At 36.5% G+C, this 27,334-nt stretch overlaps 1 protein-coding gene across 3 annotated transcripts in view; it reads right to left on the bottom strand.

Annotated features, from left to right (window-relative positions):
• Nucleotides 1–27,334, bottom strand: part of LOC136153771 (transmembrane 9 superfamily member 2-like) — an 82,942-nt gene that overhangs the window by 51,831 nt on the left and 3,777 nt on the right. For all 3 annotated transcript variants that reach the window (XM_065915877.1, XM_065915876.1, XM_065915878.1), the window contains exons 2-7: nt 27,255–27,322; nt 26,093–26,186; nt 22,397–22,524; nt 21,261–21,390; nt 13,085–13,212; nt 8,472–8,583 (exon numbers count right to left, since the gene is read on the bottom strand). In XM_065915877.1, coding sequence (XP_065771949.1) covers nt 8,472–8,583; nt 13,085–13,212; nt 21,261–21,390; nt 22,397–22,524; nt 26,093–26,186; nt 27,255–27,322 — 660 coding nt within the window. The remainder of the gene's footprint in view (nt 1–8,471; nt 8,584–13,084; nt 13,213–21,260; nt 21,391–22,396; nt 22,525–26,092; nt 26,187–27,254; nt 27,323–27,334) is intronic.

A 27,334-nucleotide genomic window follows, 5' to 3' on the forward strand; every position in this document is an offset into this window, starting at 1 on the left:
TAGGGAAATTGAAGTCCAGAAAAGAAAATGAACTTGCTCAAGGTCAAGTATGAGTTTGAAGTAAACCAGTACCAAAAATCTCTGATTCTCAAATTCAGTTATTGGTCCATGGTGCCTGAAAATCAGGAATGCATCTTGCAAAAAACAATCTATATATGTGGCTAGGGTCTCAAGCTAGCCCACAACTAAACCTTATATAACTCACATACACAGATACATAACTAAAATTAATGTGATTAGAGTGAAATCAAAAAAATCTTTAATTGGTGGTATAAACAGTAAGTTTTCTAAAGTAAAATATGATGAGTAGAAAATTACCTTAGCCCAGCATTCAAGGCCATTCAAAATGTGTCTCAAATCTATCTTTCTAACCTTTCTATGAATACTGTTTACACATAAACTGTTAAAGTCTGGGGTGTTATACTGAATCTTTTTGGCCTTTATATACCCAGGACTTAACACCTGGCACCTAGAATGCACTTATTACCTATTGATGAATGAATAAACAAATGAAAAAAATTTCTTTCAGACAAATCTATTCACTGTTCCCCACATACACATGTACATTCTCACCTGGAAAGCCCTTCTGCTGGCTCCCTCCAAATTCCTAAATTCCAGGTCTTTTAACTCAGTCTATGACCTTTCCCAGAATGCCTTGCACATTCTACCCATGCTATCCAAACCATCCTCAGCATCCTTCAAGGACTAGGTCAAGGCCTCTCTCTTAAAAAGCCTTCCTAGCACCTGGGAGTTCTGCCCAGCCTGGGCCTGGATGGTGGGATCTGGCCTCCCCTGCCCACCTGAACCCTGGGGGTTTCTGGGAAGCCAACCCCTCCACCAGTCCCCTCAGGGCCTCACCTTCTGGACGCCCCAGGGCCTGCTGGCCTCTAGACGCTGTCCTCCCGCCAGAGCCCCGCCCTCCCCCTGGGGCTGTCTGTAAAGCCCTCCCGTACCCACCCTTCATTCCTAGGCATAGTTCCTGCCCATTGTAAACACACACCCTGGGGACTTCCCTGGAAGTCAGGAAAGCAAGATTCCACATGCCACTTGGTATAGCCAAAAAATAAATAGATAAAAAATAAAAATAAACTCATACCATTAAAGTGGCTGTTTTAGGAGCCTGGATTCTGTAGTCAACTTAATCTAGATTTATAATTCTTTACATTTGTGACCTTGGGCAAGTGACTTTATGAGTCTGTTTTATAGTCTATAAAATGAAGATTTAAAGGGAATTCCTGGTGGTCCAGTGGTTAGGACTTGGCACTTTCACTGCTGTGGCCTGGGTTCAATCCCTGATCAGGGAACTAAGATTCTACAAGTCAAGAGGCCAAAAAAAAAAAAAAAAATGGAGATTTAAAATACTTGCCTTCAAGAGGCAGGTATGAAAAATAAAGTTAAACTAGGTACTTTATAAAAATTCCCATGCTAGGCACATAATCATGCATGCCAAGTCGCTCAGTTGTGTCCAACTCTTTGCGACCTGGTGGACTGTAGCCCACCAGGCTCGTCTGTCCATGGGATGCCCCAGGCAAGAATACTGGAGTGGGTTGCCATGCCCTCCTCCAGGGGATCTTCCTGACCCAGGGATCAAACCCACATATCCTGCATTGACTGGCAGATTCTTTACCACTGAGCCACCAGGGAAGCACCATGTCACCAACTAGAGACATTAATAATACCGCACTAGATTTACATCTTCCCTTTCTTATAAGTGTAATTCTTATGTCTCCAGCATTGCAGGTGGATTCTTTACTGCTGAGCCACCAGAGAAGCCCAGGAACATAATAGACCCTCAAAAATATTTGCTATATAAACAGATGAATAAAAGGTCTTCATTCAAATGTTAATCATTATGGTCCCATCTTTCAGTAACTTCTGAACAAAATCATTATATAAACACCAAACTTTATACCCACATGGAAACATGTATCATTTTCTGAAAACACAAAGTGCACAGACGTTCAATTAAAAAGCAAAAAGACAAAATTTTTACAACTATACTATAGTCTATTAAATGACCTGGTGGGATTTTCTGTATTAAGAGTGAGAAGTAGCAAAAGGCAAAGAACATGTACAAACACAGATCAAAACAGACAGTCCCTGAAAATGTGGAGGTCTAGATCTAGCTAAGATGGCGGCAGCTAGTCACACATGGCTAGTCAGCACTTGAAATGTGCCAGTCCTAAGTGAGATGAGCTCTAAGTGTAAAACATACATCAGATTTTAAAGATTTGGTTCAAGAAAGAAGAATGTAAGGTATTTATCAAAAAAGTGCTACACGAACACTATATACTGTTTAATACATTTGTTTCTCACAGGACTATGGGTTAGCAGGAGACAATATTTTACGTGTGTGCTTCAGTTGACCAAAAAGTCAGTATCTTGTGGATAATGGGACCCAGGTTTCTCAATATTGGAGAAAGAAGTTACAGATCAACAAGAGGAGAGGGCTAGCATGACCACTGCGGTCAGAGAGATCAGTATGAATTCCTATTTGTCATATTTATTTTATCCATTTATTTTTATATTTTCTCATTTACAGTTAGAAAATAATCTATGGAGTGCTACTTTGTCACTGTGAGAATAACCCAGTTTCTCCAGCACTCAGTCATCTACAGTTTTAATATCCTTTAATCAATTATTGACCTGAATCAATTATTTAGTTGGAGGATGAAAGGAAACCTCTTTTTTTTCTTTTTACTGCACTGTCTGGCATGTGGGATCTTAATTCCCCAACCAGGGACTGAACCTGTGCCCCCTGCATTGGAAGCGAGGAGTCCTAACCACTGAAGTACCAGGGAAATCCAGAAAAAGATACTTATTTTCAAATTCTGTCATTCCCATTGAAGAAATTCAATAAATGATAATTAAGTACACAGCTTCTCATTTGTCCACTGAAAGCTATGTTATAGGTTCAATATGATTTTTTATTGTAGAGAATTGAACTTTCATTTTCATAATCTTAAATTTAAAATAATATAATCTCACCAAGTTTAAATTTAGATAATGCAGAAGAAAATTTAATCATATGGCAAGTGTTTACATTATATGGTTAAGTTAAAAGGGCAGGTTACAAAACAATGTAGCTCATCCAATTCTCACAACCTAATGACACTACTAGTAGCAAGCATTGTTTGAGCTCCTTCTTTGTGTCAGAAACTATACCACGTGCCTTTAGTTATACTTCCTTATTTAAATTTCACACCTGTGATGTAGATAATTACTATTATTGACCCAGTTTTACAAATGAAGAAACTGAAGTCTGAAGAGGTAAATGGTAGGCAAGAGCTAGTATAGTTAAGTAGTGGTAGAAAACAGGAATTCAAACCCAGCTGCCTGATTTCAGAATTATCTCTTAATTCCATATCAAAATTTTCATGGTGGTTCTCAGCACATGGTGGTATTCTAAATGACTTTTATTTACATTTTGTGATCTTTCTATATTTTTACAATGAACATGAATTACTACTATAATTTTTTTTTTACTTAAAACAACTGACAAGGACCTACTAAATAGCACAGGAAACTATACTCGCTATTATGTAATAACTTATAAGGGGAAAAAAATCTAAAAAATAATATATATATATATATGCATGTATAACTGAATCTCTGTGCTGTACACCTGAAACTTACATGATATTGTATATCAACTATAGTTCAATAAATTTTTTTTTAATTTAAAAAGTAAAAATTTCTAGTTCAGTAGAATCTTGTAAGCTACTGTAAGACACAACAACCATGTACACCTAGTGTACACAAAGTAGAATCTTCAGTGGGATATAAATGCTACTCCAGAATAGTACTCCATAGTCAAAAGACGATTCTAAACTGTTGAGTTAGACTCAGTCAAAGGTTTCTCTATTAGGAGACTTTAAAACACTGATGTGGGCTTCCCAGGTGATTCAGCAGTAAAGAATATGCCTATCAAGCAGGAGTGTGAATTTGATCCCTGAGTCGGGCAGGTCTCCTAGAGAAGAAAATGGCAATCCACTCCAGTATTCTTGCCTGGCAAATCCCATGGACAGAGGAACCCAGTGGGCTACAGTCCATGGGGTTGAAAAGAGTCAGATATAGCAACTAAAAAACATCAAACACTCATGTGCTTTCTGAAGCTACAAAAGCAGACAGTAGAAAGTAGCATTTTCCAAATTTATTTGACTAGCATTCTCGGGAATGCACTTTGGGACATGTTGATGTGTACGATTATCACTGGGTAAAAATTTTTTAAAAAAACACAAACATTTTCAACCCAAGACAGAAAATAAAGAAACAACACCATCAGAGATATTCATAACCACTCTTCCTGGCGCCCTCCCCACAACTGTAACAGCAACTTTTTGGTGTTCAGATACAGACTATTGTGGTTAAAAGCAATTAAGTAAAGGCCAAAAAAAGAACATTGTGGCTTAGTACATTCTCACTGTATAAGTGCACTCTGCACCTATGAGCTACTTTTGTATAAGACATTTATAAAGCAAGCGCTCCTGTATCTGAGAGAAGGAAGAGGAAACACTGTGTGTCTACTACTGGCTAGGAGCTGTGCTAAATATTTTATATGTTTGTTAACTTATCTCTGCTAGCAATCACATGAGGTAACTATTTTATCCCTATTTTACAGATCAGGAAATATAGGCTCAATGTAACCTGCCCAAATTCACACAGCTAAGAAATGTCAAAGCCAGGATTCAGACCTTGGGTTTGTCTGGTTCTTTCCATTGTACCACATCTGGAAGCCACAGGCCTTCTAAGCACCTTAAATGAGTTTCAATGGGAAGGAATATTCCTCCTCTGAAATAGCTCCCAGGATTAAGGAAAGTTAAAGAACAAGGAGTTGAGACCTTACCCCAAATAAGGCAATTCCCCCCAAAACCCCCATATGCTATAGCTGCATCTAAACTTGCACTTTAGCTCTTTTAACTGCCACAGTTGCTTCCTAACAGGCAGACAGATCACTAACACCATACCATGTAGGCCCCTGGCTTGAGTCTAAACTTTTAGAGTTTAGATGTGCTTTCCCTTGACATTTCCTGTAAACATAAGCGTTCTTACACTTAAATTTATGTTATTATTTTTTTTCTCCCAGTTTTACTGAGTATAATTGATACACAGCACTGTATATATTTAAGGTGTACAGCATAATGATGGGACTTAACATATGTCATGAAATCATGACCAGAATAGGTTTAGTGAGCATCCATCATCTCATATAGATATAAAATTAAAGAAATTAAAAAATATGTTTTCCTTATGATCAGAACTCCTAGGATTTACTCCCAACTTTCATATATAACATACAGCATTAATTATATTTATCATGATGTACATTACATCCCTAGCACTTATTTATCTTATAACTCCAAGTTTGTAGTTATGACCACCATCATCTAATTCCTTCCTCCCTTCATCCCCTGCTTCCAGTAACCACAAATCTAATCTCTTTCTCTGAGTTTGTTTTTGAAGTATAATTGACCTACAACTCTGTCAGTTCTTGTTACACAACATAGTGATTCAATATTTCTATACATTTCAAAATAATCACCACAAATAAGTCTGTTACCATCCTACACTTAATTTTAATAGCCAATTGATAAGTGATAAAAATATATAAGAGCTTCCACTCTTCAATCTACTTCTGGTAATAGCTTGGAGTTGGAATACTATTTTCAATCACTAGGGAAAGGTTATTTTAATTTCTTCAGGGTGTACTTCATTCCTTTTCCCAGATTACACTTCTGTGTTTCATCCAGAGATTAGAAGACTGGACTATACTTATTGGACTGGTAAATTGCCTGTTTTCACCAATTGTATTTTGGGTAAACTGCAGGATGTAGGATCAAGTAATCCTGACCTCTAGCTGGATGACTCAAAGTACACACACATATCTCTAACATAAACGCTTCTCATTTTCTTTACAGTAACTCTGTAGGCAGAAAATATAATAGACCTTTAATATAGAAAGTCAGAATGGAATAGTGGAAAAACTATGAGTTTGGGGCCAAACAGACCTGAGTTTGAATATCACTTCCACCTCCTGCTAGCTATGATCTGGAGAAAATTACTTCAGCTCGCTGGGCTTTAGGATCCTCATTTATAAAATGGAGATAACCACTCTAGGTGATACACAGGGACAAAAGCAAGGCATCCCCAAACTGGAATTGCTTTGAGAATGAGATTAGGAAGAATTGTGTTATAATGGCTGTCAGGCCATCTATAGAAATGACACAAACCAAGCACAATTTGTAAGTGTTCAAAGAGATTTGAGACCTGATCCCAAATAAGGTGATTAGGGTTTTGTCTCAGGAAAGCATATCCAAAGCTATAAGAAATAAGCCTTGTATAAAATCAAGTATAATCAAAACTGAATCAAAAATATGACACATAGTCTTTAAGGAAAACTATAAAGAGAAATACATATACCTACATAGTGATAAAAAGTTTTCCCTATGAAAGGAAAGCCCTATTGTTCATTTTCTGGGGAAGAACCTCTAAAACTGTCCAAGGCTAAGAGTACCTGACCCATGAATATGAACATCTGGTCCATGTGCCATGTGAATATCATCTTTTAATACTTGTCTTCCTTTTTCTCTGGAGTCCTATGTTCACCAAGAAACTTTCTACTTATTCTACTCTATTTATATTTCTCATATCTCTTTATCATAGGCAGATGTGCCAACCAGCTAACATGAATGATGTGGTCAACGAGGCATTTAGAGTTCTCCATATAAATTATGAAATTGGTGTTTTGGTTTATATATTAGACCCTTAGGAGTTTGCCTAGTATGAATCTATCTCACTTTGTTATACTCACAGAATTAAAATTCTGAAGCAAGATTTTTTAAATTGACAGAAACCTAGTATTGCAGAGCATGCTAGGGAACAGCCTACCAACTTTTTTGCAAAGAATTTGGTGATGTGTTATCAAAATGTGTACACCCTGGGACTTCCCTGGTGGTCCAGTGGCTAAGACTCTGTGCTCCCAATACAGGGTCCCGGGTTTGATCCCTGATGAGGGAACTAGATCCCACATGCTGCAACTAAAGATCCTGCATGCAACAACAAAGATCAAAGATCCTGTGTGCTGCAACTAAAACCCAGTGCAGGCAAACAAATATATTTTTTTAATGTTTACACCCTGAACATCCCACCCTCGCCTTCTCCCACAGAGTCTAAAAGTCTGTTCTGTACACCCTGTTACCTAAATTCCTACTTCTAGGAATTTAATGCAAGGAGATAATCAGACAAATAAAAAGGGGTGCTAATTAAAACACTGTTTATAAGAATTAAAAATTAGACATTTGGATTTTTATCAATAGGGCACTAAATAAGTTAATTACAGCCTGTACATTAAATATACTATGTAGTCAATAAAAAGAAGGTGGTGACTCTGTATTTATTGACCTGGAAAAATGTCCATGACATATACAGTAAGTGAAAATAGTATATATAATACCCCATTTGTACAAAGTTGTGCACTTTTTAGCACCACACACAGTATTTTCCTACAGAAAATGATATCCCCATGAGCTGTGCCATGGTCTATGAAATGCTGCATGTTATAATCATCTTTTGGAAATTTACAATGCTGTTTATCATAGTGAATACCCTTAAAGCCATTGTTTTAACATTGTTTAACCTAGCATTATCCACCGTAACCTCATCATAGATCCTTTTTTTCATGTAACACCTTTTAAAATATAAAGCTAAAATAAAAAAAGCTAAAATGAATAAAATATGAAGGAATTTGTTTCCAGAAAACCCTTTGGGAAACATGGGCTTCAAAGAGCTGATAGATTATTCAGCAGAATGTTATTAATCTATCTACCTATTTACTAAAAATACATACCATCTTTATAAAAATAGCTATTCACAAAAGGGATAATTCCAGATGTACAAATAATAATAAATGTTATATGTTGAGGACCTATTCTATATCATACTATGGGCTTTATATATTCTGAAAATGAGGATGAAATGACATGAGAAGAAATTGAGCCTCAGAGATCACATGACTTGCCTATGCACTTGTGTCTAGTAAGTGGCCAAGCCATAGTTTGAACTGCAGGTTAGTCCAAATGTCCAATATGTCTGCTCTTTTCACTATACTAGACTTTGTCTCTTCCACAAGATACTATTCCTTTAAGGTCTCACTTGAGCAGTCAGCCAGTCTGCCAACCCTAGGCGACACCTCTCTGGTTTCCCATGTACCTCATTCAAACCTCAATATGAAGTAAGAATAAGTAAAGTACCTGGCAAGCTACCTGAAATGTAGTAGATTAAATACAGCAATTCCTGTAATGATTGTCCTTTGAATGGTTTTAACATGAAGAACTTACCTTCTTTCTTGGACTCCTAAGGTGCACTATACAACTTTCAATTGATAGAAATAAAGGCTTTAATATTACTGAAGTATATGATATTTATATACTTGATTTAGAAAAAAAAGTAAGATTATGCCATGGAATACTTACTTCAAATTTCACCGAGTAAGTGTAGATGATGTTCAACTTATCTGTATTGTCTCCAGGAATTTCCATAGGGGTTCCATTACAAGTTAGATGGTTTTCATCTACATGCTTATAGCTAGTAAAAGAGAAGGAGAAAAGGAAGGGAAGGGAATTTTTATACCAAATTGAAATTGTAAACTTCTGATTCATGGCTCTTTGGGCACGTAATAACAGCAGGCTGATAAAAATGGGCCTTTCATTATATTCTGCATTTAAATCTCCTTACAATGTAAAATATTCTTGTTTCTAAATGTCCCTAACATGCAAATAGACTCAATATACTGCCCAAAACACAATACTTAAGAACTTTCTCTTTGCCAGTGGATAGATTTTTTTAAAATCCTATTAGCAAATGGCTTTATTTTTCATCTTTCATCCCATCCCTCTCTTCTATATACTAAAAAAAAAACTATCTTGTAACCTCAACTATAGAGTTAGAAAATCAAATAGATGAGACAGAAATCATATTTATAAGCACCCAGAGATTTGAGGGCCTACTGTGTGTAAAATGCCATGCTTAGCCATAAAAGGGCCTGAGGATATATCTATGTGAACATTTTGTGTTTCAAAAAGAGAATGATCATTAAAACCCAAAGATGGAAAACAAAAACTAGAGAAGCTTGAAACTAGACAGGACTGGTGAAGCTAGCAAATGTCTGGTCAGAAATAAAGTGACTCTTCTATTTCTTGAAAAATAAAAGAATAAAGGGGAGGGAGAAAAATCAAAAGGAGAAACCATGTTGCTTCATTTTTTAATTAGTTAATTCAACATATAGTTTACCCCCCGTGGTTTCTGTCTAAAGATTACTATGCAATCCTGATGAGATTATTATCTCTACACATACATGCACAATTAAACCACTCACTCACAACTGCAAAGGTTACTGGTGTGCACATCTTTTGTATTCATTCTTGTCACCCTACTTACTGTCTGGTCCATAATGTGCCCTTACAAGTGTAGGATAAACGTGTTCTATTTAAAGCCAAAATACATTTTAAAATAGCTATGAATTAGAGAAATCATAATTGTTAAGGCTACAGGTCAACATTTCACACTGAAGGGAAAAATTAAATTACTACATGGTAATGCATATCAAGTATGCTATGAAGCATGGGTCTTGAACCCCATACAGGGAAGATCTGCATTTCATATGAGAGACTATGTGGCAAAAATTCTATAAAGGTCTCTAATCGAGTTAGAAGCCCTATTTTAAACCACTGGCCTTATATATGAATTGTATAAGGCCTTCCAGGCCACTTTCACAACTTCAACTTTAACTCTGAGATGGGAAGTCACTGGATGATTCTAAGTGGAGGATTAACACAAGCTGAAATTTTAAAAGGGTCATTTATATGTATGGCTGAGTCCCTTAGCTATTCACCTGAAACTATCACAACATTGTTAATCATCTATACCCCAATACAAAATAAAAGTTTAAAATAAAAAAATAAAAAGGAATGCTCTGAATGCTGTATTGAGAAAAGGTTATGAGAAGACAAGGGTAGCAGCAAGGAGACCAGCTAGATTTCTGCAACAATCCAGGTAAGGTATGATGATGTCCTGGACCAGCTGATAGTGCTGGAGGTGATGAGAAGTGGTGGATTCTAAATATGTTTTTAAAATAGAGCCACACGGGGAATTCCATGGTGGTCTCTGGGCTTCCATCACAGGGAGCATGGGTTCCATCCCTGGTCTAGTAACTAAGATTCCACAAGCCATATGGTGCTGCCAAAAAAAAAAAAAAAAGCCAGAGCCACATGATATACTAAAGGATTGGACCAGATATAGGGTATGAGGGAAGAATGATAAGGAGAAATCAAGAGTGATGTCATGGTTTGGGGGTCTGAGCAACTAGAAGGATATAGTTGCCATCTACTGAGATGGAGAAGACAACAAGAGAAGTGGGTTTGGAGGGAATATTAGAAGTTTATTTGGGGACATGTTAAGTTGGAAATGCATATTAGACATCCAAGTGTCAAACAGACAGCTAAATATACAGGTCTAGAGACCTAAGAGGGGCTTCCCGGTGGCATTAGTGGTAAAGAATCTGCCTGCCAATGCAGGAGACACAGTAGACATGGGTTTGATCCCTAGGTCAGGAAGAGCCCCTGAAGAAGGGCATGACAACCCTCTCCAGTATTTGTGCCTGGAGAAACCCATGGACAGAGGAGACTGGTGGGCTACGGTCCAGAGTAGCAAAGAGTTGGACATGACTGAAGCAACTGAGCACACACACAGAGACCTAAGTGTCGTTGTGGTGTCTGATGCCAGGAGACAGGGTAAGATCACCAAGGTGAGTATAAATAAAGAGGCAGAGCTCAAATACTGAGTTCTGGAGTCCACTGAGATTAAGAGGCTGGAGAAATGAGGGACTTCCCTGGTAGTCCAGTGGTTATGACTCCATACTCTCACTGCCAAGGGCCCTGGTTCAACCCCTGGTTGGAGAACTAAAATCCCACAAACCATGTGGTAAACCCAAAAATGACAAAAAAAAAAAAAAAAAAAGAGAGAGAGAGGCTGGAGAAATTGGAAGACTGATGAGCAACCAGTGAGACAAGAGAAAACCAGGAAAGTGGTAATCCAAAAGCCAATGCAGCAGGTGTTTTAAGGAAAAAGAGAGAATCAGTTATGGCAACCATCAGGGAAATTAACAGGGTACAGTACCTGAAAGAAAACACAAGACTTTAGACTTAGAAAACCATTAAGCCTAACTCACATCTATGACCTTGAGCAGATTGCCCAATTCTGAAAAAGATTAATTTTAACACAATCCTTATTCTCAGGGGGACCAAATAAGTGAGCTTTACTGTGATTAGATAAAAGTTTTATTGCATGCATACATAAGTGATTACTATGGGCAGGATAGATAAATACAGCTCTAGAAAATTATTTTCTTGGCTTTTTTTACCCCGTCTGACTTTGAGAACATGCAATGTGCTGTAAGCACTAGATTTGATTTTCATATAGCTGATGAGATTAGCTTCCTATATCATACTTTGTATGTTTACTACCTTTCTACCCAAATGACATTCAACAGGAGCAGCCATTCTGAGTCATATCTCACAGTCCATGAACCTAAAATTCTATTCCCACTTATCAGAAGTGACATACACAAAGAAGTATGGGTGATTGCCCTTGACAATGGTTAGTATTCCCTGGCCTCTCTGAGTAGCTCTGTTTATCCTGTTAATGATAAACATGCCCTGATCCTTTTAATCTTTTTTTTTATTTCCTATCTGCAATACCTTATGAAATAAATCTTCAAAAAATTTTAACATAACCACTAATTTCCAAAAGAGTATCTTTTTACAAAGATAAAAAAATTAAAAAAACAAAGATAAATCAGAGTTGGAAAGTACCAATGTTCTTCATCTTTTGGGGTCTTGTTTATCTAATGAAATATATGGACCCTTTTACCCAGAAAAATACACATCAATAAAAACTGGGTTTGATGCATAAGAATCTATATTAAAATCCCCTAATTCAGTCCCCTCCTTTTGTAGATGAGGAAATTGAGCCTGTGAGACATCAAGTTAATGTACCCAGGGCCAAAAGATTGGTACAGTACATTCTTTAACTATTCTTTCCCTTTGGTTATTAGTTCTGACAGATGGAAAAACCTTGGGTAAAATAAAATAAACTAGTAGACTTAAAAACAATGAAATCTGATCCATCTTAATGAACTTAGGGTTGACTTCCAAAATGGAACCAGCAGATATAAGACTAAAATCCAAATTTCCAAATTCCTGTTCTGTGTTCAGAAAACTATACCACACTTACCTCCTTTAATATACTTCACCTTAGTCTCAAAGGATAACTTCCTCCATCCTAATATATCAGATTTTATAATATTTTTACCCATATTGATCATGATTTGATATACTGTATGATTTATTCCCCCTCCCTCTTTTAATTGAAGAGTACCAATCTTATCCTACAGTTTCAAAGAATCTTGAAGTTAGAACATCATTTGCACCTATCCAGTCTCTTACCCAATGCAGAACTGCCCTTAAAATTCATTAAGTATTAAAAAAATAATAAAATAAAATGAAAATTCATTAAGTATTCACTTACTAAGGACCAGACACTATGCTGGGTGCCTAATTATGAAATCTCTAAGAGCTGGGTCATCTAGGCTCTTCCTACAAACATCGAGGGATTAACTACTCACTGCTTCTTGAAAGTGCTTATTCAACTGTTAGAGAGCTCTAACTGTTAGCAGATTCTTCCTCAAACCCAACTGATACCTGCCTAATAGACTCCATTGGAACTAGAATTCTCCTCTGAACAAACACAAACCTTAACGTAATCTCTGTCATATGGCAGCATCTAAAGAAGAGAGTAAGGACACCCTCAATAAGATCTTCCAGATCTGTCAGTTCTTTTTCACATTACCTGTTACTCAGATGCTTACTATAAGTAAAAGGGAATAAAATTGTCTATTTGATTTTTTTAAACTTTTGTCTAAGGTTATATCACACATATATCCTAAAAATGAAAATTCTGGTGAGATCTTCTACATTTTGAATTAATTTTTAAATTAATGGGACTACTTTAAAAGATATTCTATAATTACCTTTTGGGTTCAAGTCTAGCAGAAACCAATTTTGAAACATACCAATCTACTTCATTTTCACTGTGATATGTAATGGTAATATCAACGTGGTTGAAGAGGTAGTAAGTATTATTTTTGTTGAATTCAGGCTGCAAAAATATAAACAAATTTGAAAGAAGTTTGAATTTTTCCTACAAACTCAAAAATATAAATTGTGAGCATGGAATGAAAATGGGATATATTAGTTCTAAAAAACCAAGCTATAAATTAAGCATACTGAAGTGTAAATGTGTTTTTATAAGGTTAAAACTGCAGCCCTGAATATCTGTCCTAAAATTAAGATGTTACTTAATTCTATTGTCTTAAACAGTTGTTACAAAGGAATAATTTGAAAATGTAAAATTCACAAATGCACACATTGCTGGTTTTTAACCACACAAAAATATGAAGTAATGCAAATAAACTAATAAAATGTTACAGGTACTTAAAGTTTAAGCATATCAAGAGTTTGGGCTTTATTTATGGTAAAAGTAAGGAAACAAGAAAAAATAGAAAGAAGACGTGTTGCAGAATGTAAACTGTGGTGTCTCTCGGTAGTGATACTACAGGCATTCATTTTTCCACTGGTTCTTTAGATTTTTCTGTACTTACCAAATTTTGTATAATGAGGGTATATTTACATTTATAATCACAGGCATCAGAGGCATCAAAAAGTGAATTAAACTCTCTATCAGTCAAGTATTCATTAGTTCGTTCCCTAACAGCCACAACTATATCTGTAGGTAATTATCCTACATCAGTGCTTCTTAAACTTGAAAGTTTATACAAATCACCCAGGGGTCTTGTTAAAATGCAGATTCTGACTCACTGGGCCTAGGGTGAAACTTGATATTCTATATGGCTAACAAGCTCCCAGGTGGTTCCGATGCTACTGGTCCTGGAACACACTTTGAGAACCCCTGCTCCAATTCAGAAGAAAGAAAACTTCTGACTGCTCTTTTCTGGTAAAACTGGTTAAGGGAGAATGAATGATTATTTTTCCATAAGGATGTGGGAGAAGCTTCTGTATAAGACTTGTGATGGGTTGGACTGTATCTGCCAGTACAATTAAATGAAAGACAATATAACCATACAGAGAAATACAATGCAGCTACAGTAGATCTGCACGTACTGGTATGGAGGTATGGCCATGATATATGCTAATAGAAGCAGGACACTGCGCTTAGTCACTCAGTCACGTCCAACTCTTTGTGACCCCATGGACTCTAGCCCTCCAGGCTCCTCTGTCCATGGGGATTCTCCAGGCAAGAGTACTAGAGTGGGTTTCCATGTCCTCCTCCAGGGAATCTGCCCAACCCAGGGATCGAACCCAGGTCTCCTGCATTGCAGTCAGATTCTTTACTACTGAACCACCAGGGAAGTGCGTAAAATGGGGCTACCATCACTTAATTCATAAAATTATTAAGAGGATTAAGTGAGAAATCATATGGAAAGAGCTAGTACAGTACCTGGCACAGAATAAGGAAGTCATTAAATGTTAGATTCCTTCCTACTAGATATTAAAAGTATGCTTTAAAACTAACTAGATTTCCAATTCCCATCTTATTTTGGCCAAATCTCCTGCTGCAAAGCACAAATGATAATCATAACAAATATCTCCTTAAAAGTAACATGAGCATAGGATGTACCACACTAAGAGTGACCCCTAATGTAAACTATGGCCTCTAGGTGGTCATCATGTGATGCATCAATGCAGGCTCATCAGTTGTAATGAATGTCCCACTCTGGTGGAAGATGCTGAGAATGGAGGAGGTTATGTCTGTATGGCACAGAGGGTACATGGGAAATCTCTGTACCTTCCTCTCAATTTTACTATAAACCCAAACCTGCTCTAAAAAAATAGGCTTTAAAATTTAAAAAAGCAACATGAGGTGACAAGAAAGTAAAGAACTACCAATGCCAAATTCTTTTTTTATTTATTATTCTTATTGTTTTTTTGTTTATTTTTATTTTTTGGCCATGCCATGTGGCATATAAGATCTTAGTTCCCTGAACCAGGGATCAAACCCCTGCCCCCTGCATTGGAAGCCCAGAGTCTTAACCACTGGACTGCAAGGGAGGTCCCAATGCCAAATTCTAAGGGGAAGCAGCAAGCCAGAGAGGTCAGCTGGGTAAGGAAACACTGATGCTGCTCTTGCACTGAGGATACCTGCTAATTTGGGCAAACCTGAACTTCGGTTTGGGTAGCTTCATAGAATGAGGAGGGGGGCACTCAGGGAGGGCCCTCCCAGATGAGAAGGCTAATATGAGACCCTCTGCACACTAAGCTGAGACCACCCACCCCTTCCAAAAGCAACATCCTCAGGATAAAGCTGAGCCAGAAGTGAGCCTACTCCTATAGTCCCAACGGACTATTGGGAAGATGGCCTCAAAGATAAACAGAACCTGGTGGGGGTAGGGGGAGAGAAATAAAACTATCCTCAAAAATCATAGATTTGCTGGCTAGATTCACATCATCTAAGTTGCCTCAGGAAGTTTAAATTATGAATTTGCCTTAAGGTGTTCCTGGACTGGTATTTTCCAAAGACACCATGTGGAAGTAAATGAAAATCCTCTCTGAAGGAAAGTACTTTGACCCTAGGACTCAAACTTCACAAATACTACTTGAGAACAATGAATGTGAAGTCAAAATAATGAAGTATACAAGGAAAAAAGGAATCATGAGCAGGAACCAGCAGAAACAAATTTGTAATGATTTCAGATCCAGGAATGATAAGAGGCAGATTTAAAATTAACCAAACTTAATATATATTTCAAAGACATCAAACACAAGTGTGAAAGCATGTGTATAAACTAGATAAGTATAAAATAATGACATAGCAGATTTGAAAAACAACAGAACTTGTAGAAATGAGAACGATTATTACTGAAATTTTAAGAGAAGGAACATGTGAAAAGAGAATTTATAGACTAGAAGATACACCAGAAGAACACAGCACAGAAAAAAAATAGAAAATACAGAAAAAAAGTTAAGACATGTGGAGAAGAAAAAAACACTTAACATAGCTTTAATTGGAGTCTAAAAAGGAAAGAAGAAAATAACTGACTATGGTTGAGAATTACAGAACTGATAAAAGGCACCAATCCAGGAAACTCAAGGAATTAACAACACGATTAAAAACAAAGCAAAACAAAAATCCATAACCAGATGCATAATCATGAAACTGTATAACACCCTCTAAGAAACAGGCAACTGGTCCCTGGTAGCCTAGTGGCTAAGATTCTGAGCTTTCACTGCCTCAGGCCTGGTTCAATCCCTGGTCAGGAAATTGGGATCCTGAAAATCATATGGTGTGGAAAAAAAAAACAAAACAGTGACTAAGAAGTATGTAGAAATGAAAAGACTATAATAGAAATTCAAACCTTAAATATTAGAAGAATTACAATAAAATGTAGACCACATAAAGACTTTTCAAAGAAATATTATATTTCATGGAATTGAAAATGCCACCACTTGCAAAACATTATTTTATGTGCTGCTAAAAAAATATACTGCCAACTAAACTTTAACATGCCATCAACTGGAAGACACATCTTGATTTCATAAATGATAAAATATGGGGAAACATGAGTCTTAGAATCAATAAATGGGGAACACATGCAAATCCACGGCTGATTCATGTCAATGTATGGCAAAAACCACTACAATATTGTAAAGTAATTAGCCTCCAACTAATAAAAACAAATGGGAAAAAAAAGAATCAATAAAATGTGGAATATCAAAATAGCAAACTAAATGTAATATAACAGAACTGAGAGTAAATATCATAGCAATACATGTAAATGGGCTTAACTCAGCCATTAAGAGGAAAAGATTTTTCAGAAGATGCCCTGAAGCAAAAACCAATAACATGTTGTATAAAAGAGACACATCTAAAAGAGATTTGGATAGTTAAATTGAAAGGATAGGCAAAGTCACACCAAGCAAATGTATGCAAAAAGAAAACAGGAGAGTGGAATCTCCTTCTCCAGACATGATGGAAGAACATGAGACTAGACTTACTCTTTCACCTTAAACAATTTTTTCAAATGTTTAAAATATTTGAAAAATGGTTTTCAGACCTTGGATAACAAAGAACATTAATAAGAGAGTGATCACCTAGAGAAGGGGAAGCCTCAAACTTCCTTCCCAGAGAGAATTTCCAGGCAGTGGTGCAGGGAAGGGAGTACCCAAGGGAGCCCCGCAATCTCCCCAGTTGGAAAGACAAAGTTCAAAGTCCAGAGAGGCCACAGGGGCTGGATTTTGTGGGGCAGAATACCAGAGAAACAAGAGTTGCACAGAGATTTCTGGAGATAAACAAGGGCTCTCTTTCATCAGAGTATTGATCAGTGCATGCGTGTAAGGTGTGCCAGTTATTGATTTATTGCCTCTCATCGCCAAATTCATGCTCTTTTACCTCTGTGAAAATTATCTGGGCCCTTTCAGTATTTTAACTAGCTTTCCTTTGCAAGCTGGCACTGAATGAAGCTTTGTCAGTAGAGGGCGCTAGCTAGACACTGCAAGAGAAAAGGTTTTTGTTTCCTGGTTGATGGAAGCTTACGGTTTCTTCACCCTCTAGTTTTGGAAGCCTCAGCATCCTCTAAGGAATAGTGGATCCAGTTATCACAGTAAAAGAGAGAAACAAAAGACACCAGGTGGAGGGGGATGAACAAGCAGAGCACAGGAGACTTTTAGGGCAGTGAAACTACTCTGTATGATATTATAACAATGGACACATGTCATTATACATTTGTCCACACCCATAAAATGCACGCAAGAGTGAACCCTAATGTAAACTATGGGCTTTGGGTGAAATGTGTATCACATTAATCAATGTGTATCACATAGTGCTATAATGTGTATCTTCACTGTGTATCAATGAAGATTCATCAGTTGTACAAATGTACCACATTCTGGTGAGTGATGTTGATAAGAAGGAAAGCTATGCATGTGTGAGGGCAGAAGGCACCTGGGAAGTCTCTGTACCTGCCACTTCATTTTTCTTTGATCTAAAACTGTTCTAAATAATAAACCTATTTTTAAAAAAGATATTATGTTCCTCCTGATAAAAGAACACCACTACCTTATCTTGTCAAAGAGATCAAACCTGAATCTAATCAAGCCCCTAGATCCATCTACCAATTTCAAAGAAATCAGGGACAGAGGAAAATGTACCATTGTTCGGATGAATGATACAGGAATAGACAAATGTGTAAATCTGTGATAAATCAAATACAAAAAATGCTAATTATAGAATCTAGGTGCTGGGTATATGAGTGTCCACTATACAATGCATTCAACTTTTCTGTGTGTTTGAAAATGCTCCCCCAAAAAAGAGAATGCTCAGTCCATGGGGTCGCAAAGAGTCAGGACACAACTGAGCGACTTCACTTTCACTTTCATAAGAAAATATTGATAAAAGATATATAAAATGCTCAAATCTAAACTATAGTGTTGAGAGATGTAGACTTGGGTAATAAAACTGTAAAAGAAACTCAAGGAAGTGATTAGGGTAAAAGTTAGGATTGTGGTTATTTTAGGGGACACAACAGAGTTTCAATGGGTAGGATACACGGACACCTTCTGAGGAGGCCGGCCAAATTCAATTTCTTGATCTGGCTGAGGTTTACAAAGCTGCTCCCCTTATAATAAATAGTTCATTAAACTTTATATAATGCTCTGTGTGGTTTTCTGTTATCTGTGTGTTTTTTTTTAACAAAAAGGGTTTTTATTAAGTTCATATCCTTTGGAGAGTTCCCTGGTGGTATAGTGGTTAGGATTCGGCACTTTCACCGCCATGGCCATAGTTCAATCCCTGGTCAAGGAACTAAGATCCTGTAAGCTGCATGACCCAACCAAAAAAAGAACCATTCCATATAGAATTTCATCTAGAGTATCGAACACAAACTTTATTTATCCAAATTTCTCCTACTCATTAACTTCTCTCTTCTGCTATTTGCTGCTTTTCCTCCCACATTCCCTATGTCAATGTTTACCATTGTGAAGAATATATATCACTGGGGATATATGAGATAATCTTAGGTAGTAGATGAAAAGACAATCTGTATTCTACTTTTCTATGTACTTGAAAATAGATGAATAAAATATATAAGTACACTAAGCCTGTAATTTCTATAATTTCCTTTTAAATAAGTTTAAGTTAAATTAGAGACAAATACATATTTTCCATCTCTTTTGCAGTGCATTGTATTAACAAGTCTCCTAGACTAAGCCAGATGACTTTTGAGGTCCTTAACAAAACAAAGCTTTTGTAAAGCAATTATATTCCAGGGTTTTTTTAAAAAAGGAAAGAAAAACTTTTGAAAAATAAAACAATTATTTTGTTACATACTTCTAAATTCTGTATCCCATTTATCTCAACTTTGTTACCTCAGAGTGATTTCTCTGCACTCCAAGAATTGGAGCTGCTGGCCTTAGTCTTCTCTGTATTCCACTCCAAATCCTTATGCTTGTCAGATCTAAAGCCATTTGTCTTTATAGCTTTACCTTTGCTAGTAATACCTCATAAATGAAATCACACAACCTGTAAAATTTTATTTCTGGCTTCTTTTGCTTAGTACAAATTTGAGATCTCTCCATGTTGTGCATGTGTCAACAGTTTGCTCATTTTAATTGCTGAGCTGTTGTACAAGGAATGAATACCCCATATCTTCTTCATTCACTCACCTGTTGAGGGGCATTTACATTGTTTGCAGATGTTGGCTAACATAAATTGTTACAAATGTTTGTGTTAAAAAAAAAAAAAAAAGCCCCCTTTTTCCCAGGATGTCATTATTGGAGATGGGAGAAGAGATGGAGTTTTCATGTAACTAGGACTTTTAGTGGCCTGCTCTGATATGCTGGAATCCCTGACACATGTATAAACTACACCTCAGGCCCCATGAGTCTTGTTAGCTATGTCAAGTCTTTGGTATTAAAAAATACCTTCGAAATTTATTAAAGATTAAATATCTATTGTTTTATATATCATGGTCACTATACTTTTTGCTATAGCTGTTATAACTAGCAGTACCAAATATAACTTTCCTTCCTAAATTCATAACAATAAAACTTTAAAGAAACATTTAAAATTACAGATAAATAATAATTACAAGTGCCTCAGTTGTGGCACAAATCACCAAGGTGGTCTCTGAATGACTGAAATGCAAGAAGCACAGCCCTTTTCTCTGGAAAGAAACAATGAATGGTACCATAGTTTAGACTCCAAAACAGAAACCTGGCAGGCAGCCTCTGCTCCTCTCTCTCCCTTCCCCTTCAGCCCATTGATGATCCACATTGAGTCTCTTCATATAAGAAATATTCTAAGTGGTGCTACCCTTCCATGCCCATTCAGCCTCCAAGGCAGCCCCAAGACACTTCTGTTACTCTAGGACCCAGTAGAAAACAGTTTGAGAACCACAAGATAAATTTTAAACCGTGTGATTAGGACTTCCAAGCTAAAAAGATCTGAGTTGGAGTCCTATGTCTCCCACTTACTAGCTGTCTGCCCCTAGTCATGTCTCTTACCGTCTCTGAGATTGAATTTTATCATCTGTAAAACAGCAGTAGATTCTAGCAACAGGGCTGTTTCAAGGATTAAATTAATCACTGTGTATAGAGTTTGATATAACATTGCTTCTGGCTCATAACAGGCATTTAATGTGACTTTTCTTACCACTGTATACAGGACCTCCTGCCATGATCTGGCTTCTACCTACCCCTGTTTTGAGCTTCATCTCTACATGCACCCCCAAAACCCCAAACCTTATGCTGCAGATATACCCAATTACTCACAGTCCCTCAATCACAGCATGCTATTTCAGACTTCCAATCTCTTGACTGATTTCCCTTCTAGAAATGCTCACCCACCCATTCATCTAACAAATATTTTTCATTCCCTTCATTATATCCTCCTTTCTCCTTAGTCTCCTACCATAAAACATTTTATTGCATCAGTGTGCTCACAAGTCTATCTCCTACTTAGGACTATGAACTTGTAGAGGGCAAGGGACCACTTGTCTTTGTATCCTCAACCTCTAGCATAAAACGGAGACAATAGTAGGTGTCCCATTCATATTTGTTAAGTGACTATACTAGAAAGCAAATTGTAAATGAAGCAACATTCTTATATTTCTATAGTAAGTTCTCAATACTTACGTGCATGATGCAAGCATCACTGGATACGCCACTTGGGGTAACAAAGCATCCTATCGGAAATCCTGTTGTACAGTACTTATTTCCACCATTTATATCACGACACCATATCACTGGCATATTATCAATAATCCTAAATATAAATATTTTTAAGGAAAAGATTTAACAAGCAATAATAACATCATCTTACATATATTTAAGTTCAGATTCTTGTTTGTTTTTGTTTTGGCCACACCACATGGCTTGCAAGATCATAGTTCCCCGACAAGGGATTGAACCCAGGCCCATGGCAGTGAAAGTGCCGAGTCCTAACCACTGGACGGTCAAGGAATTCCCCAGAAGCAGTTTTAAAATTGATTTAATATCTACCTGAAATTATATACTATTTTTTGTGACTTGGCTTTAATTAAAAATGTTAACTTATGGGGAGGAGGTGGGAGGGAGGACTTAACAAGGAAGAGGTATATGTATACAAACAGCAGATTGATGCTATTGTACAGCAGAAACTAATACAACATTGTAAAGAAATTACATTCCAATTATTTTTATTAATTTATTTGTACTCCAATACTTAAAAAATCTTTTTAATAATCTGAACTTAAGGAATTCCCTGGTGGTCCAGTGGTTAGTACTCCACTCTTTCACTGCCAAGGGCCTGGGTTCAATCCCTGACCAGGGAACTAAGATCCTCCATGCTGTGTGGCAGGTCAAAAAAATGAAAAAAATAAATTTTAAAAAATTCTTCCACTCATTACTAATTCAGCAACTATTTATTGAACACCTGCCATATGCCAGGCACTAATACATAAGTTTGTTTGCAGATAAGAAATAAAAAGGATGCTATATAAAATCTAGCAAATAAAGAAGTCACCCACAAGTTTACCAATTGTCAAACATTGTCTTTCATTCTGTTCTCTTTCCTTGAAGATGATTTTTAAATCCCCAATCAAGATTTCCCCCAATCCATTCCCAAATAGCAGCATATTTTCAAAGACTGCAAACTGGTTAATTACTTTACAGTAAAACTACTAATTTATACTATCATAACATACATTTCTCCAAAGGGAAATAAAACGCATAAAACTGCTTCTGAAAGGAATTGAAAATTTAAGTCATATGATGTCAGATGCCAAACCTACCAGTGATGTTGATAATTCAGTTGCATTCCTTTCTTCAAAAAATCCAGCTTTTTCTTTTGATCTTCCTTTGCTGAATCATAAGATTTCTTACAAACTTTCACACATGTCTCTGTCTTGTTAAAGGAAAACTGTTAAGAAAGAAAATTTAAAATATTAAGAGATTTGTACTAAGTTGTATAAACCAAATGTCACAAAGTAAGCACTTTATCTTCCAGATAAAACTTTTCTTCAGAGATTTCAGTATGCCATCACTCTCAACACTATTTCCTCTACACTTCAGTACACATCTGAAATAATTAAACTAGACACACACACACACACACACAGGCACACACTGCTTTCAAGACAACCTGCCTTCTTCAATACTATATAAGGTGGGGTATAAAATCCACTGCAGCTTTCTATAAATTACCCTGATTTAGAACACTTCACTTAAAACTGATAATAAAATTGGTTGTAGTGATGGTTATAAAACTCTATGAATATACTGAAAAGCACTGAAATGGACACTTATGAGTGGGTGAATTATTTGGCATCCAAATGATCCCTCAATAAAAGTGTTACCAAAAAATGATAAGAAAATATTTGAAACTTCTAATATGAAATCTCTTATTTACAAAGTCTGGCTACTGGAGATGACCAAGGTGAAGTGCTAGTGTTGTTAATCAGAAAACAATGAGCAAGAATAAACAATGAAAATTCAACACCTGATATCCTGAAATCATACAATATTAACCCCAAACTGAGTTGAACTGTCATGTTCAGTGCAAAGCATAGCATTTCTTGGAAAGGTGCACTTTTCTTTTAGTACAATGGTATAATAGGGGGAGTGTGTGCAACTTTAATCATCAAAAAGCAAATGCCTGACACACAGACCAATGGAACAGATCAACAGAGAACCTAGAATTACACCTACACAACTAGGCCCAAGTGATTTTTTTCTACAAAGGTGCAAAAGCAAGTCAGTGTAGAAAGAACTGAAATTGTTGAAAAGGTCTTTTCAGCAAATGGTACTGAAGTAATTGCACACCTACAGGCCAAAAAAGAAAGAAAAAAAATTTCAACCCAAACCTCACACTTTATATAAAAAAAATTCAAAATGGATCACAGACTTAAAGACATAAAGCTAAATTATAAAACTTCTAGAAGAAAGCATAGAAAAAAGTCTTTAGGCCCAAAGGCTATACAAAGTCTTCTTAGACTAGACACCAGAAGCATGATTCATAAAAGGAAAACTTGATTATTGGACCACATAAAATTTAAAGTCTTTGCTTCATGAAAGACCCTAATAAGAAGTCCAAAAAAACAAGTCACAGACAGGCATAAACTATTTGCAAATGACTGCTGCAACAAAGGAATCATAACTAGAATATATAAAGAATTCTGAAAACTAAACAAAAAAAGAAGAGTAAATGGAGAACTTTAGGGAGCCTTGTGCTGATAGAACTATGCCATGTATTGACTGTGGTAATACGTACACAAATCTGTATCACACACACACAAATAAGTGCATGTAAAACTAGTGAAATCTAAATAAGCTCTGTGCATTGTCCAATGTTAATTCCCTGGTTTTGCTGTCATACTGTAGCTATACAAGATGTTGTTGTCAGTCACTTAGTCGTGTCCAACTCTTTGTGACCCCACAGACTGCAGTTGCAGTACTCCAAGCTTCCGTGTACTTCACTATCTCCCAGAGTTTACTCAAACTCATGTCCATTGAGTCATTGAGGCTATCTAACCATCTCACAATCTGCCACCCTCTTCTTTCAATGTGCAAGATGTTACCATTGGGCAAACCTAGGCAAAGCATACAAGAGACCTCCCTGTTCATTCTTTTCTCATTTCCTGTGAGTCTGTAATTACTTCAAAATAAAAAGTTGTAAAACAGGCTAATGCCTGATAGTTTCACATATATGGATCAAATTATACACTTTCAATATGTGTAGTTTATTGTACTTTAGTTATACTTCCATGAAGTTGGGGAAAAAAGAAGAAAAAAATTAGTGCCTTCATAATCATAACTGCTCATGAAAACATCCTTACTCTATCTTCACATCTATTAAGATATTGAGGGCAATATCAATAGACACTGAGAGTCCAATTATATCTCCTTATATCACCCTACCCAAAATATGTAAGAACAAAAAATTAAACTTTTTCTCTTTATGAAGCAAAAATAAAATGTCAAAGGCAAAATCCTTGTGTGGAACCACCAACTACGCAGAAAGCTTAAAGAGCATAGAGTCATCTCACAGTATCAGTCACTATGCTCAGTCTCTGAGTCATGTCTGACTCTCTACGACCCCATGAACTATAGCTCACCATGTCTGACCCTCCTTTGTCCATGGAATTTTCCAGGCAAGAATACTGGAGTGGGTCACCATTTCCTCCTCTAGGGGATCTTCCCAATCCAGGGATCAAAATCATGTCTCTTGCTTCTCCTGCATTGTCATGCTGATTCTTTACCACTAGCGCCACCTGGGAAGCCCAGTGAAGTATATCAAAGTATCAGTGGAAGATATAAAGATCCACAGATACCAAAATCCACCATTGCCCAAGTCCCTTATATAAAATGGTGGAGTATATGGGGCTTCAGGTGGCGCTAGTGGTAAAGAACCTGCCTGCCAATGCAGGAGACAGAAGAGACTGGTTCCATTCCTGGGTTGGGAAGATCCCCTGGAGGATGGCATGCCAACCCACTTCAGTATTCTTGCCTGAAGAATACCATGGATAGAGGAGCCTGGTGGGCTACAGTCCAGAGGGTCACAAAGAGTCTGACACGACTGAGGTGACTTAGCATGCATGCATACACATATAACTTATACACATCCTCCCCTATATAGGTAACCCTTGAACAATGCAGAGGTTAGGGGATCAACCCTCCCTGAAGCTGAAAATCTACCTATAACTTATAGGTGGTCTTCCACATAGATGGTTCCTCTGAATGAGATCCCACATCCACAGGTTCAGCCAACCATAGATCATATAGTGGGGAAAAAATCTGGGTATAAGTAGACCCACACTGTGCAAACTTGTGTTGTTCAAGGGTCAACTGTACTTCAGATCATCTCCAGATTACCTATAATACTTAATATACAATGTAAATGCTGTGCAACTAGTTTTAAGCATAATGTAAATACTATGTAAATTCTAATTTTGCTTTTGGGGACTCTAGAATTTTTTTACCTGAATATTTTTGATTCTCAGTTGGTTGAATCTTCAGATGCAGAACCCTCGGATTTGGAGGGCCGAATATATTAATGCATTCTTCTGGCAACACCAGATTCTACCTCCTTTCCTTTTTCTTTTCCTTTTAAAGCAAAGACTGTTTGGTATGACTGTTGACCCTTGAACAACTACAAGTTTGAACTACCCAGGTCCATTCTTATATGTGGATTTTTTTCAATAAATATACAGCAGACCCTCTGTATCTGTAGGTTCGACATCCATGTATTCAACCAACTGTGGATAGCAGATGGAAAACTTAACACATGAACCATGGTTCATTCAATCTACAGATGCAGAACCTGCCTATATGGAGGGCTGACTATGGGACTTTGAGCATATGTGGATTTTGGCATCCACAGTGGGTCCTGAAACCAACTTCTCATGGATACTGACAGACAACTCTGTATGTAGTCAGTTCTGAGAAGATTCATTTTAAAATAAAATTTAAAATAAGATCAACTGAATAACCTCATAAGGAGATGATGTTATTCTTTCTCCAAACAGGACTTGTCCGAGATTTTCAGAAGGGCTTTTCTTTTTGAAGTCATGACAGAAATCAAATCTAAAAAAAGAAAAGTTTAAGTAAGGTTAAAAAAAATTCAACAAAGAAATCAGTCCTGATCACTTATCTAGCTACTCCACCTTTCATGGTAGATTCTATATTTCTCTTTAAATTGTTTAACCTCTGATAATTATGAATTCAGGATTCAAAATGCTCATGATACTGTTCTTGACTTTTGTAATGTAGGTAATCACAATCAGAAAGAAACCAACACTATTTTTAGGGTTACACTTCGAATGACATGTAAGCACAAATAAGGAAATCATGGCTTAAAGTCTGTACTGATTCTAACCTGAGACATTTAGAAACTGTAATTATCAGTTCTGACCAAAGGGGAATTTTAAAAAAGCCCTCAAACACATTCTCACATATTCACAAATCAAATGGTTATAACTGAAAAGAATCACAACTACCTTTAAGTAAATTTGAATGTAAAATGGTTTAGGTAGAAGATAAAATACATAGTAGGCCTGAGTAATATTTTTAATACTCATACTAACACCCTACATTTACACCTGGTATTTTAATGAAAATGAGACCTGATTTTATTTCTGCCTAATTAGAGGCAGTAAAGTAATACCAAATGAATCTATGATCATTTTTTCCAAGAAGTGCATCATTTGTTGTTATTGTCAAATGAATGATCATACTTAATCTTCAATATATAATAACTACTCACTACTAAACTAAGCACCTTCATCCATTAAAATATTAGTAGAAACCTACCTATTCGATGTTTTGGAAATAAGGTACAACTGCAAAGATACTTTTTCAAGGTTCAAAATGCAGCAAATTTATAATTTGCCTTTCTTAGCAAGAAAAATCAAGAATGGAAACTTCCTAATCTTTTAAGCATTTGTCTCACATTGAAACTTCTCTATTCTAATCATTTTTTCCTGTTACCTTTATTATAATATTAACACCACATTTCTTAGTACACCCATGGCTTGCATTCACTAACTTTAAAAACTGAAGGCACATTTTAACAGTATTATATCATAATTTTGATATAAATTAATCACAATTATATCAACTATATCAGATATAATTATAATACTTATAACTTACGTATTATATTCATAAGGTAGCACGGACTCCACTGAGTCCAATCTGTTTACATACAGTTCTATTGATGACTGCAAGAAGGA

Source organism: Muntiacus reevesi, chromosome X (assembly GCF_963930625.1).
Source record: "Muntiacus reevesi chromosome X, mMunRee1.1, whole genome shotgun sequence".
Lineage (NCBI taxonomy): Eukaryota > Metazoa > Chordata > Mammalia > Artiodactyla > Cervidae > Muntiacus > Muntiacus reevesi.